The 14,981-nt window shown below is 46.7% G+C and overlaps 1 protein-coding gene across 5 annotated transcripts in view; it reads right to left on the bottom strand.

Moving 5' to 3' along the window:
- ATXN7L1 (ataxin 7 like 1) overlaps nt 1–14,981 on the bottom strand; it is a 258,517-nt gene that overhangs the window by 128,454 nt on the left and 115,082 nt on the right. Inside the window, exon 4 of one of the 5 annotated variants that reach the window (XM_005679124.3) lies at nt 9,593–10,105. The exons of the other annotated variants lie outside the window; for them this stretch is intronic. Coding sequence (XP_005679181.1) covers nt 10,023–10,105 — 83 coding nt within the window. The 3' untranslated portion in view covers nt 9,593–10,022. Of the gene's footprint in view, nt 1–9,592; nt 10,106–14,981 lie in introns of those variants that run through there. 5 annotated transcript variants of the gene reach the window in all.

Genomic DNA, 14,981 nt, shown 5'->3' with positions numbered 1-14,981 from the left:
GCTGAAGCTCCAGTACTTTGGCCACCTCATGTGAAGAGTTGACTCATTGGAAAAGACTCTGATGCTGGGAGGGATTGGGGGCAGGAGGAGAAGGGGGCGACAGAGGATGAGATGGCTGGATGGCATCACGGACTCAATGGACATGAGTCTGAGTGAACTCTGGGAGATGGTGATGAACAGGGAGGCCTGGCGTGCTGCAATTCATGGGGTCGCAAAGAGTCGGACATGACTGAGTGACTGAACTGAACTGAACTGAACAGGGATTTCCCACATACCACCAGGGCTGGATACTCCCAATCTACTGAAGGGTTCCAAATCACCCCTGAGATGTCACCCAGGGGTTGGAGGTGGAGACAGGGAGCTGTCAAACCTGTCTTCTTCTTCAGTCAGAGCCACAGGCACCTCCTTCTTAAACAGCATCTCTCTCTGCGGATACAGACAATCCCTTAATCCTCAATTCTGAAAGCCACCTGTATTAGTCAGCATTTGATCCAAGAAGCGAACCTACAAGAATGGATCTGAACATACAGGTATATGTACCTGTATATCTATGGGTCTATTTCAAGTATTTGAGCTTTTGCAACAGTAATTGCTATTTAAAAGGCCTCTATAAGGCTGTTGTTTTTGTATCTGATGATGGAGTGTGAAGTCCACAGGGCAGGCATTGGGAAGAAAAGAGGACAGAAAGTGGCAGAGACCAAGAACAATTCAGAACTCATAAGCTTTAACTGGAACCCCATGAGGATGAACTGAAACGTCTGTCCCTTCTTTATACCTTTGACTTCCATGTTATTATGCATCTTCCCACAGAAGCCAGAGCCCTTCAAGAAACTAAACACACAGACTTGGCCCAGGAGTCGGACAGGCTGAATGAGGATCCGGGGAAGGTGGAGCAACTGCAGGTCTGGCCTCTGCCCACCAGCTAGGTGAGCAGCCAACTGGCAACAGCACATGTGGTACAAAATGGCTGCTGCTGTGCCTTCCTCCTCCAGATCTCCAGGGCCCAGTCAATGAGCAACCCACGGGATAGGGGCTTCTGGGAAATGTAGTTTAATCCAGCCAGGTCTGTATAGGCAAAGCTATGGTTTTTCCTGTAGTCATGTATAGATATGAGAGTTGGACCATAAAAAAGGCTGAGGGCCTAAGAATTGATGCTTTTGAACTGTTGTGTTGGAAAAGACTCTTGAGAGTCCCTTGGCCTGCAAGGAGACCAAACCAGTTAATCCTAAAGGAAATCAACCCTGAACATTCATTGGAAGGACTGATGCTAAAGCTGAAGCTGCAATACTTTGGCCACCTGTTGTGAAGAGCTGACTCACTAGAAAAGACCCTGATGCTGGGAAAGACTGAAAGCAAGAGGAGAAGGGGACGACAGAGGATGAGATGGTTGGATGGCACCACTGACTCAGTGCACATGGTTTGAGCAAGCTCTGGGAGACGGGAAGGACAGGGAAGCCTGGTGTGCTGCAGTTCATGGGGTTGCAAAGAGTCAGACATGACTGAGTGACTGAACAAGAGCAACAACCAGCCAGGTCAACACCTGAAAAACCACTACCACCCATCTGATCACTGGTTCTCAAGCTTGGTTGCACACTAAAACCAAGGTGGAGATTTAAAAAGCTGATGCCAGTTTTTTAAACCTGCCAACAGGATATGTGAAAGCTGCCCAGGTGGCCTTAATGCAGTCAAGGCTGATAGACTGATGTGAACCTCAGTGCTATCCCCAACCCAGGACAACAGAAGATAAAGCTTACTCTTGTTTTGCCCTAAGGGGAGCATTAAAAGACCTGGTTATTTTTCTGAAGGTCCTAAAATGTTTTTCTCCTTATCCTGCCTTCTGGCATCTGTCTGCCTTCCCTTCTTGAACCTAGCCACAATCGTCCTCAGCACATTGGCTGCGTGTGTCTTGGACAAAGCCCTTCTTAGTTATCTTCCCAGTCTAAGTGGATCAGGAGCATGGTGGGCAGATCCTGAATCATCCCAAAGTAATCATAGTGAACTGGAGTCTCAGAGGTTTTCACTGTTAAGCTTCTAAATAAAGTATCTCTTCCTCCTAGGCATAGACTAATTAAATGATTATAACACTGCAAAGTGGTCAGTGAACGCTTAACCACTGTAACATGAGCCAGTGTTGGCAAGAGGCAGTGCCGTGAGCACGTGAGTCACTGAGCTGCCACTGCGAGACCAGGGACTGAACCTGGGCCACGGCAATGAAAGCCTGCAGTCCTAGCACTAGGCCACCAGGGAATTCCTGCTGGGTCCTTCTTAAGGATGGCTGAAAAAGGAGCCCAAGAGGGGTCACTGCAGGAAAGGAAGTAGGAAAAGAGGTGGGGGCCAAGAAGAGTGTGGGTTCAAGTTCCTCCCATACCACTAACTAAAGTGGAGGAAGTCAGTGCTTCTAAGCCCGAGTAACCAGCCCTGCCTCCCTCATGCAGTCACAGAGAGAGTCTCAGGAGAGATATAAAAGTCAGAGGGAAGAAAGCTCCAAAGCACGGACATTTGTCTGTGCAAGGCAGTAGTGTTAACCTCTGCTACAATACTGTGTCATGGAACAGTTCTCTAGATTATGGATTATTTAGAACCTTCTTTTCCTTCTTCTGTCTATGATGTGGTTATTTCTAACAAGAGCCACTGAAGTGTGAGAATGACACCATTGGCTAAATAAGGTCTTTGGGATTTCCTTTGGGTTTCTATTATTTATGCTCTCCCCCTCCTTCCCATAGCAGACAGTGAAGACTGCTGGGCCACCCCAGTCTACACTCAGTAAGTTTACACAGAGAGAACCTTTCCAAGACATAACGGTGAAATAACCTTTCACAGTATCTGTGTGAAGTGAAACTGGAGAAGGATCAAGCAGTGCTACATATTTTTACTGAACCATGTTTATTATTTAAGGTAGGTATTTCTGTGCTGGAATTAGGCTTTAAGCTCCCTGAGGGCAAGGGCTGACTCCAGATCCCACGTCATGTGGGTCTGCACCAGGGCCAAGGGCAGTGCAGCAGAAAGGACACTGGGAGTGGGGAGCCAAAGCCCCAGGTTCTGGGCGTAGCCCTGCCCCTCAAAAGTCATCAGTCACCCTCTCAGCCTCAGTTTCCTCCTCCATAAAGTGGAAGTTACCTACTTCATGGGGTTTTAGACAACGTGAATTTAGACAATGTGTGGGAAAATACTTCTGTGACCCCAAAGTGCTGAGCCAGTGGGAGAAATGTGCTGAGCTGTCACTTCTCAGAAACGAGACAGCGGCCGGTTTCCTCGCTGAAGACAGGGAGGCACAGAGCGCAGGGGGTCCGCCTTAGGCCGCAGAAGAAGAGATGCTCAGGGGTGGAGGTGACCAGGAAAGCGATGTCCCCAGAAGCCTGCAGTGATCAGAGCGACAGCAGTGGCTTTCTCGTTGCCCACCTGTGCGCCCCCGGCTGCTGCAAGCTGTTTGTCGGCCTGGTCCTTCATTTATTCATTTGTTCATCAAGCTTGTTTTGTTTTTTAATTTTTAAAACACTCATTTGAATCTTTTAAAATCTGCATTTATTTTCAGCGGTGCTGGGTAGTTGTTGCTTCGCGGGCTTTCTCTAGCTGCGCTGAGCAGGGGCTGCTCTCGCAGTGCACTGGCTTCTTGCTGCGGCGGCTTTTCTTGCTGCGGAGCACAGGCTCCAGACTCGCCGGGCTTCAGCAGTTGTGGCTCTCAGGCCGTAGAGCAGAGGCTCAATAGTTGTAGCGCACGGACTGGGCTCCACCTCACACCTCACGGAAGCGGTGAATTCCACCTCGTGTGGAATCTTCTGGAGTCAAATATCGACCCCATGTCTCCTGCACTGGCAGGTGGATTCTTTACCACTGAGCCACCAGGGAAGCCCAGCTCATCAGGTTTTTATTGAGCATCTACTCTGTGCCATGCCCCGTGCTGGAGGCTGAGGACTGAATGGTGAGCAGCCCTCAGGAGCTGACCTACCCTACTGAGTCCCAACAGGTTGGACTCAGGCTTCCGCACTGACAGAGTTGGACAACTAGCTTCACGAAGCTGCCCCAGAGACAGGTGTAAATGTGTTTTAGTGAGACTCTAGATTGAAGCTAAGAAGTATCAACACGTGGAGGCCGGATCTGCTGAGAAGAGAAAGAAGAAAAGGTAAACTCCCAACTCCCTGTCAGCTCTTCCCTTATGGGCTCCCACCTCAGGTTTCCAGAGTCCTGTTCCTTATGACTTCAGCCTCTATTGAAATGAAGTCTCATCTAAATCATTCAAACTAAGATGGCAAACGCCCTGGGTGAAAGCCTTGAGGTGAAGGAATGACATCCCAACTGGAGGAACAGGTCTGTCAGAGGTCACTCTATAATCACATTGGGGTGGCCGCTTCAGACTGGCATCTGCAGGGACCGCAGAGGGGGAGAAAGTGGGGGACTCACAGCTGGGGTGAGTAAAGTAAGCAAACCCCCATGATCTTTATTTATTGGCTACTAAGGTGAGGCTTGTGGGATGTTAGTTCCCTGACCAAGGATTGAAGCCAGACCCTGAGCCGTGAAAGTCCAGAGTCCTTACCGCTCTGGAGCGCCAGGCAATTCCCCACTGTGGCCTTTAAAGGTGAGCCCAGATCACCAAGGAGTGAGGGCAGGAGCAACATGGCTGTTGTCAGGGTTCTAGGTTTTGTTTTAGGTGAGGAAGGTTTGTGGGTGTGTAACCCATGACAGCTTAGTTGGTAAAGCATCCGCCTGCAATGTGGGAGACCTGGGTTTGATTCCTTGGTTGGGAAGATCCCCAGGAGGAGGGGATGGCAACCAACTCCAGTATACTTGCCTGGGGAATCCCCATGGACAGAGGAGCCTGGTGGGCTACAGTCCATGGGGTCGCAAAGAGTCAGACACAACCGAGCAACTAAGCACAGCACAACCCATGATGAAAAGCAAAGAACTAGATCACTGACTACAGAAATAAAAGGAGGGAAACAAGAAAGATCAGGAGGTCTTCAGCAGCCAGAACCCAGAAAATCTCCACCAATCGATCTTCTTTTCCTTTTCGATTTTGACAGAACTGCCAGGCAACTCCAGGTGCCTTTCCAGCTGGAATTACGGTATTCTTCTTTGTGAGAAAGTAAGACATATTTTATTACAAGCCAAAGTCAAATTCCTTAAAGACTATAGGTAATGTGAACCCCAAGCAGACTCATCAAATGAAAACCTTGTTCTGTAAAATAACGTACAAACACTCAAACCTGCACAAAACAAACAGGCAAACATCCTCTGGACACCAGGCAGAAGAAAAGAATCTCTCCAGCCCCCAGGCCCCGCCCCCCGCCCCGCACATCTATCCTATCCCTATCCTAATCACAGCTCCTCCCTCCTTCCAAAGCAGCCACTCTCTTGACTTACGTGTTTGTTTCCATGTGTTTATTTATGGTTTTATCACCCTAGTGTGTATTCTTAGACACTGTCACTTAGTTTTACCCATTTTTTAGACATCTTTTATGCTGCTTTTAAGTGACCACTTCCTTCCATCTATTTCCCTCATCATTTATCTGTTGAAAACTTGGGCCATCTAATCTGCAGTTTCCTACTGTCTGGCTTTTGCCCTTGGTGCATGCCAACACATCCAAGTGCATGATTTCTTAATGCAAATAACTTCCCATTAAAAAAAAGCAACTGGTACACAAGCCATGTTTTTAAGGAGGGCACAAACCACCATAATCGCTTTCTCAGGAGTATGAGGGCAAAGGGAGCTCTCACAATAGAGGTAATGAGGCAGGGTGAAAAAAAATGTGATCTGGGGGGAGCTCTCTGTGGAACTAGTGATTTATGAAGTTTTTTTTGCAATTGGAAGTGACCGGGGAATGTTTCTCTTTAATGTTTTCCACTATAGTTTGCTTTAGTAGGAAACATATTTGCAACGGGGTCTGGCATCACGTTATGCTCCAGGGTCCAGGGTTGTATCCCATTAGGTTTTATCAGAGACGACTGCATAATAGGAATCTGGATGTAGTAAAAACCTAAGGAATCTAAACCACTAACCAGACTCACCAAATGTAATAAATATAAATGATAGATGAAAGGAAGATAGAGCTGGCCATTTACTTACGGTTTGGAGCAATAAAAGCAAGCTTTAAATTTTTTTCTTTTCTCTCATCTTAGCAGGCAGTCCCATGAACATACTTATTAGCATTTTCAAAAGGCTTTATCAAATATTGACTTAATAAAGAAGTGTATCCACTTAACGGTGACCTCCAGACACCCCCATTAAATTCAGAACCCTAAATTATATGCTCCAGAGCTATAGTAGCGACACAATCAAGAAAAAAAATGAATGGGGTCATACATGGAGAGGGGAGGATTTTTAACGCTTAAAATTAAATATGTATGGGGACTGTTTTGATTTGCACAGGAAAAAAAAGCTCCCAAACTGATGGATATAATAAAAAATTAAAAAGTCAAGGCACTCTTAAAATACACACACTCCTATAGATAAAATAGATAACCAACAAGGACCCACGATACAGTACAGGGAATTAAACTCAATGTCTTATAATAATCTGTAACAGAAGAGAATATAAAAATAAAAAGAATATATCTATATATGTGTGTATAACTGAATCACTTTACTGTATACCTGAAACTAATACAACATTGTAAATTGACTATACTTCAACAATTTTTTTTTTTAAGACAAGAGATAACAATAACAACAAAAAAAGTCAAAGTACTCTTCAAACCCAGTTGGCCTTTGAAACTTCACAGACAGCGTTGGTTGTAAAGCCACAAAAGGGGCCTAAATAACAGTGGGCGGGGGTGGGGTGGGGGTTGACAAAAGAAATTAGGCAGAGGACTTAACTGATCCCATTCTGGTTCTATATTCTCCATGCTTCCTCTGGTTCTTTTAGGGACTGTATTTGTGAAAGAAATCAGGAATGTGTATCCTTCCTGCCAACAGTGCAGAGAAGGAGCCAGAGGGTGGCGGGGGGGTGGGAGGAGATAATCAGGAACAGGACTTAGCGTAGATTTGACAGCCAGGTTGATTTCTTTCCCGGGCTCAGGAGTTTTTAAAATCTGCTTGCAAGATTGATTTTTACTCTTAGCATACAGAGGGTAAAGTGATTTCCAACCCTGGTTTTTACAACGCTCTAGGGTATTTCCAATGATTACAATGTGTGTCTTTAAAATTCCCCAAACTAAATTAATCTGAATTCACTGAAAAGGCAAATATGACTCAAAAACTTTTTTTGCTTAGTTATTATCTAGTTTACCTTTCTAAAGTGTTTGATACTCCTTGGAATTCTTTCCTGCTGGGGCTCTGTGACAGTGTTACTCAGATGTTTCAGGTCTAACTGCTTGCCTTCCTGGCTGGCTTCTGCTTCTCTTCCAGGCCTCATCTCTGGATCACTAGGAATTCAGCTGAGTTCTTTCCTGAACCCTTTTCTTGGCCCTGCCCCATTCCCACCCCAGGCTCACCCCAAAAGTCCTTCATGAACTCCTCAAGATTTCTAATTCCAGCCTCTAAGAGCTATTTGCTGTATGAAATATCCACCATGGGAAATTCCTCAAGGGCAGCCAGGCTGGGGCTCAGCAGCGATGCTCAAAGATAGAGGAGATCTTGGAAAAGGGGTTAAATCTATCATGACTTCTGGGTTTCTATTAACTCACTTCTAAGGCTGGGTTGGGCTCAACCTAAGCATGTTACATGCATTATGGCATTTAATCTTCACACCACCTCTCCGAGGAAGCATGATTATAGCCATCCTCTACACTTGAGATCTAAGCTAGGCGACAGCAGGCCCTAGATGAAGCAGCTGGGCTGTGAGCCATCACACTCTTCTGTCTGAAGCACTGGTGATCTTATCCTTTATTTCTGGACAAACAGACTGGCTGGATCAGGGCCTGGCCGGAAGGTGAGCCCAAGCCCTACCACGATGCAGAAACAGCCAATCAAAAGGACAGGAACTCAGCTAGGGGGTGTGTGTGTGTGTGTTTTACAGTGACTTACTCTGCATGGATGGTTGTGGTAGAAAGTGAGGTGTCATCACAGGGACAGAAAAATGCACATAGGAATGAACAATTGCTGTCAGAGCTCACACCACCGGTCCCTGCCTACACATACAGCCCTATTCTGACCATAAGACAGGGAGTAAAAAGTGAAACAACCCTTGAAACTGAAACCAGATTATCCATGGCAATTTATTAAATACCAGTGTTTTCAAGGCCTTATTAAAGTTAAGTGTTTAGCGTATTTTCTTATCCTCTGACGTTCCCTTCTTCACTTGTCAGCGCCTGCTGGCAGCAGCTGGAGTAATCTGGCCAGCTCTGCTGTATATGCGAACCAATTTGATTTCCCCCAAAAAGATTAAAAATCAGCAGAGTGATTTACAAATAAGGCATGTCACTGAAAGCACCCACAATAAGAAAGGGTTGAGGAGGACACGCCCTCAGGTCATCACTGACTTCCTTCTACTCAGAGTAAATGGTTCTTTCCCCCCTCATTCTTCTTGCCTGCTCTACTGTATGTGATATTCTGGGCAATCAAAAGACTCCTCCTACTTTTTGAAAAATTCTCTCCTCTTTTGGCTTCCAGCATACTGTCCTTCCGCCAGGTTCCCTTCTTGGCTCATGTATTGGTTCTATAACTGATAATCTGTTCACCCATCCATCTATCCATCCATCCATCCATCCATCTTACAGATGTTTAATGACCCAATATACCACGCATGAGCAAAATGACAGGGCATCTTTGTGCCTGGTTTTACAGTTGAAAATGTTTTTATATTATTTTACTAATTTCTTGCTACAACCATGTGAAGTGGCTGTTAGTACCTCCACTTTAGAGGAAGAAACAGGCTCTGAAAGGATCTGGGATTTACTCATACCAGCATAGCCAGCAGGTGGCAGAGTCTGGACATGAATTCAGGTTTTTCTTGCCAGTAATTCACAATGGTACTCTCTTACATAGTGACTGGTCAAGTAGAATTTCTAAACTAGTCTCATTATTCCTAATGAAATGTCATGATACCTATTCAATGCCTTGTTATTAAAACTGTGGAATAACAGTTCAAAGTCTGGATTCCTACTCTCACAGAGCCTGTAGCCCTGTTGTTATTATTTAGTTGCTAAGTTGTGTCCAACTCTTTTGCAACTCCATGGACTGCAGCCTGCCAGGCTCCCCTGTCCATGGGATTTCCCGGGCAAGAATACTGGAGTGGGTTGCCATTTCCTTCTCCATGGGATCTTCTCGATCCAGGGATCATACCAGTGTCTCCTGCATTGGCAGGTGGATTCTTTACCACTGAGCCACCAGGGAAGCCCATTGTGGCCTAGGAGGGGCGACATGAATTATAAGTTCACACCACAAATGTTTTTTTTAAGGTATGAGGGAGAGTGGACCAAGTTACGACAATCAGGAAGTCTTCTAAGAGGAGGTAATCATTAAAATGCATTCTGAAGGATGAGTCAGTTTCAGGAAGAGGGGATGAAAGAAAATCATACACAGAGAAGGAAAAGCATGTGCAAGGGCCCCCTGGCAGGAATACCCAGTGTGCTGAGATTTTGAAGGCCAGTTTGACTGGCACAGAGAGACTGAAAGGAAGCCCGGCACAGGATGTAGTTCAGACCACACAAGACTTTGTAGCCATGATAATGGTTTTTACTTTTAGCTTCAGAGCAATGGGAAGACACAAGGCAGGAGAATGATATGATTAACTTTTCTGGTTCTCACTTCTGTGTGCAGAATGAATTGCAGAGGAACAAGAGTGGAAGCAGGGAAAAACAGCTGGCGGGCTTTTGCAGTTGTCCAGGCGAGAGGTGATGATAGCTTGGACCAGGGTGGTGGTGGTGGTGGACATGGAGAGAGGAATCCCATGGGTGCCCCCTGTTCTGCTCCAGCCCATTTTCTCCCTAAACCCTGCCACCAGAATGTGCTCACGAATTTGCAGTACATGGAAGCTTGTCCACACTTTGGGGCTCGGCGGGAGTCTCCTCTTCCAGGAAGCCTTCTCCAGGCAATGCCAGTTCTCTGAGATCTTTCAGAAGTTGAGTCTATCTTCTGTATCATTCATTCACATCTGCTTCTTCTCTATGGCTTGGATGTCCTCTGGTCCATTCCTGAAGATGCCTTCATTTCTCTTGTCTTGCTTTCTCCCTTTAGAAAGTAAATGCTTTGTTGGCATTTGCTGAATGGTATCAACAGGGCTCCTTTGGAAATTACATTTGTAAATGATTATTCATGCCAATTGCCTTTTTTTCCCCCTAAATTAAACACTGGTTACTTTAAATCTGTCTTCGTGATCTCGTTCTATCAAAACGTATGTCCCCATTTTTCTATTCTTTCCTTTCAACTCTTTTCCATATATTTCCTAGTAGAAAGCAGCTTCGGGGGAATGAAGTAGGGGCGGGGGGCAGGAGTGTAATTAAACAGGGGCTATCTGACCAGAATTCCTATACCTTTTAATGGGGTATTTGATTAATTCTTTCCACAGGCACCATTATTCATGCCTTGATGGAATCTCATTTTATAGCCCTTAATACATGGACCCAATTTATCCACATCACATTGTATTCTAATACTTGTCATCCAAGTTATTAGCTATCTCCTTCTCAGTGTAAAATCATCAGCAAGTTTGATTAGCTTATTCCCTGGGGATGATGGGGGAGATAAGAAGAGACATAGTACAATATGACCACCAACAGTTCCGCATCCTCAAGAGCAGACAGCTAAGCGGAATCCACTTACGGAGCTGGGGTGGCTGCGTAAGCATCTGTCCTCGCCCTCATGGGAAGTTATCTGTGTGGTACCCAGGAGCCACAGCCACAAAGGGCTGGCCACTGTCACACCTGGTGGTACTGAGCCATTATCCTGAGTGGGATCAATTCAGTAAAAAGGAACAAGGTTTTTCCCCCTCCTGCTACATAACACCCCCTGCCTCCCAAACCTCATAGCTGAGAGGCACAGCTCGGAAGCTCCTCTTTATTCCAGAACACCACTGCAGCCTGAGACACCTGTTCTTCCCCTTCTGGGGACCTGGTGGGCAGACCATCTACAAGGAGACACAGCATGCTGTGTATTGTTCTCTCATCAGTGCAGAGTTGGTTCTAAGCAGCCAGCCCCTCCTAACTCTTCTCTGGAACCAAGCCTGAGCCTTGGGACTCAGAGGTGGCTTCATTCCTTTCTAAGTGAGAGAGAAGGGGCCTGCGTGGCACCTACAGGACAGTGGGATCAAAGCCCACAGAGCGTTTCGAATGCCTCTTCCCCTCCCCCCCCAACCTGTCCTCAACTCAGTCAGGCAAAACCCCCAGAGCTGGCTCCCACCAGCTCCTTTGGAAAGCTCCCACCGCCTTTCAGCAAAGGCCCTTTAGCAATCACCCTGGTGTTCTCCTGACCCAGCAAGAGGAGGATGAATGGGGCTTTCTCTTTGTGGTGGCACTCCTTCAGGAGGTGGAGCCTCGCCACCCTCCTTTCACATGTGGGCTGGGCATCGTGACTCGTTCCTAAAGGACGGAATCAAGCAGGGGTGACTGACAGTGACTCGCTTCTGAGATGAGCTCATCAATGGCATTTTGACTCCCCTTCCTGGTCCTCAGGTTGTTGGTTCTGAGGGCAGTGAGCCTCTGCACGGTCAGCAGCCCGAGGGGGAGGCCTAAGGTGCTGAGAGCGAGGGACCAAGGCCTCTGGCCAACAGCCAGGTGACTGAACCACCTGGGAAGTGGGTCTGCTCACACCCCCAAGCCTTCAGACGACAGCAGTTTTGAACGACAGCCTGGTGGCAACCTCATGAGAGACTCTGAGCCAGAACCACCCAATTAAGCCACTTCCACATCTTGACCATAAATATTGTTTATTTTATGATGCTAAATGTTGGGCTCATTTGTTATGTAGCAATAGGCCACTAAACGCTCTCACTACCTCAAGCTCAAGGGAGGCCTTGGTCCCCTCCCTTCCTTCAGTTGCCCTCTCAGGTTCCAACTCGATGTTCTCTGAATTCAGGGAGTCTGGTATCCCTCTGGTACCTCTACAGGGCCATCCCTGGCCTTTACTGTGTGTCCTCACGGTCTCGAAGGCTCTTTCCTCACAAAGGAAAGGGAGGCGCCCCCGCCAAGCCTGGGTTTGGAATTCTAGCTCCTGGCCTGCCATCCAAAGTGACGTCTGGAACTAGAAGAATGACTGTCTGCAGAGACCAGCCTTCCTCAGGCCATGAAACTCCCTCTTGTTTCTGAACCCGGTGGCGCTTAATGACTTCACTCAGGCTGACAGGCAGCAGGAAAAGACTTTGCAAAATAACGTGTTCCCTTATGTATCATAGGCACCTCTCCTGTGCCCTTTCTGCTCAACTGCAGCTTCTGCAAAAGGTCACATCGCATTTCAACTTAACAGTTAAGCGCATCTGACACTAAGTGTGGATTCCAGAACTGGATGGAGATACAATGTGGCTTAAACGTTGCAAGGTGCGCCTCTCTACCCCCACCCTGGCTGGCTGCATCCTGTTACAGCCACGAAGGAGGAGGCAATTCAATTCCTGCTTCTCTCATAATTGTACAAGGGACAGAATATAGTTTTTGATTAAAAAAAAAATTCAGGCAGCTCTTCTATCTGATCAAATCCTATCAATTTTTTATCTCAGTTCTACAGGGCAAGGTCAAACAGTCATAAATATCAATCTTTTGGAAGACTTGGAAAAGTGGTGTATGCATGCTAAGTCGCTTCAGTTGTGTCTGACTCTTTGTGACTCCATGGACTGTAGCCCGCCAGGCTCCTCTGTCCATGGGATTCTCTAGGCAAGAATACTGGAGTGGGTTGCCGTGCCCTCCTCCATGGGATCTTCCCAACCCAAGGATCAAACCCACGTGTCTTATGTCTCCTCATTGGCAGAAGCACCACCGGAAAAGTAGAATGGCCCTCAAAGCAGTGGTTCTCAAAGTACAGCCCCTTGGGCAACAGCATTAGCATCACCTGCAGGCTTGGTGGAAATACAAGATCTCGGGCCCCACCTCAGATCCACTGAGTCAAAAAGCTCTGGGGGTGGAGCCCAGGCACCTGTATTTTAACAATCCCCTCTCACCCCCCGAGTGTACAATTCTGATGGCTAAAGGCTGAATATCAATGATTTAAAGGATTAAATATCTCAATCATTCATTCATTCATTCATTCATAACAGACTGATTCAGTGCCTACTATTTGCCAGATACTCTGAGCCATGAAATTAAAAGACACTTACTCCTTGGAAGAAAAGTCATGACCAACCTAGATAGCATGTTGAAAAGCAGGGACATTACTTTGCCAACAAAGGTCCGTCTAGTCAAGTCTATGGTTTTTCCACAAGGCTGTGGTCATGTATGGATGTGAGAGTTGGACTGTGAAGAAAGCTGAGCGCCGAAGAATTCATGCTTTTGAACTGTGGTGTTGGAGAAGACTCTTGAGAGTCCCTTGGACTGCAAGGAGATCCAACCAGTCCATTCTGAAGGAGATCAGCCCTGGGATTTCTTTGGAAGGAATGATGCTAAAGCTGAAACTCCAGTACTTTGGCTACCTCATGCGAAGAGTTGACTCATTGGAAAAGACCCTGATGCTGGGAGGGATTGGGGGCAGGAGGAGAAGGGGACGACAGAAGATGAGATGGCTGGATGGCATCACGGACTCGATAGACGTGAGTCTGAGTGAACTCTGGGAGTTGGTGATGGACAGGGAGGCCTGGCGTGCTGCGATTCACGGGGTCACAAAGAGTCGGACAGGACTGAGAGACTGAACTGAACTGAACTGAGTTAACAAAGAGGAGTTAGAAAGCACTCATTCCTCAAGGAGTTTGCAGCCCTCCCTTCCCTGTCTTTGTGACATAGCTTGAGAAGAGAGCAGAACTCAAAGACACTGATTCAAGGAATGGAAACCACTCTTTACATGTAAAGAGCCTTTTCAATGGACAGGAGGCACACCAAAATTGTTTTTTCCCCCCCCAGGAATGATCATCTCAAAATAGGAACTTTTCTAAAGTAAGTAAATGTGTGGGTTTAATATATCACGTACAGCTGGCTCAGCCTTTTTTAGCTTAAAAAAAAAAAAAAGATTCTATGATTTCACCATGAATGAAATGCAGAATTACCTTAAAGATTCACTTAGTTTTGTGCCTGTCTTTTAATGAGAAAGCTATTCTGTTCTATCATTTTCCATGAAATCACACTTCCTTCCCTTTTTCTGTAAGTGTCAGATGCCTTACTCAGCCTTAGAGCTAAGATGTATCTATTGTGCTTCCAACATTTGTTAATTCATTTGTTCCTCCCCAACCTTATCAAGTAGCTGCAGCAAACACACAGTCTGCAGATGAAGAACAGAAGCTGGAAGAGGCAGGAACAGGAACCCAGACCCATCTTTTAACCCCATGAGAACCACAGTGTGCTGTAGTCTAAGCCCCACGGGGTTCTAGAAGACAGCTAGCACGAACCACTGGCTAAAACTCAATTGGCTGGTCCAGGGCAGGCCTTGTGCTTATACCAAGGGGCTGACTGTTGCTGGTCGGCCAAACAGCTTTGATTTCTTCTGTGGAAGAAAGTTTAAATGTTACAGTTCATGCTAGTTTCTCCTTGAGAACCCTGGATGCTGAGAAGCTGGCCATAAACTCCTTCTGGTCACCAGCATCAGTGGCCTGTGTGAGAATCTGTTGTACACTGAGCAGCTCCAGCTTTGAGAAGATGCTCCACATCTGCTCCTGTCTCAGGCTGCTTCAGCGATGCTCAAGGATTCCGTGACACACTGTTGGGGCAGGTATCCTCCCTGTGGTTAGGGATGAGCTTGAGTTAATTCAGCCAAGCCTGGGCTCAGATACTCTGGCTCCTGCAGGGATGAAGGGTGTGGCCACAGAAGAAATTAAAGCTGTCTGGCAGGACCAGCAACACAGTCAGCCCCTTGATACAAGCACAAGGCCTTTCCTGGCCAGCCAAGTTCACTCACCACACTGGCCCAGCCTTCATCTACTGGGTGTCACAGCTCACCCATGAGGCACCCAGAGGCATCAGGAGACGTTTTCTGCCTA

Source organism: Capra hircus, chromosome 4 (genome assembly GCF_001704415.2).
Source record: "Capra hircus breed San Clemente chromosome 4, ASM170441v1, whole genome shotgun sequence".
In the NCBI taxonomy this organism is placed as follows: Eukaryota; Metazoa; Chordata; class Mammalia; order Artiodactyla; family Bovidae; genus Capra; species Capra hircus.
This window is presented reverse-complemented; position numbering and strand designations above follow the sequence as displayed.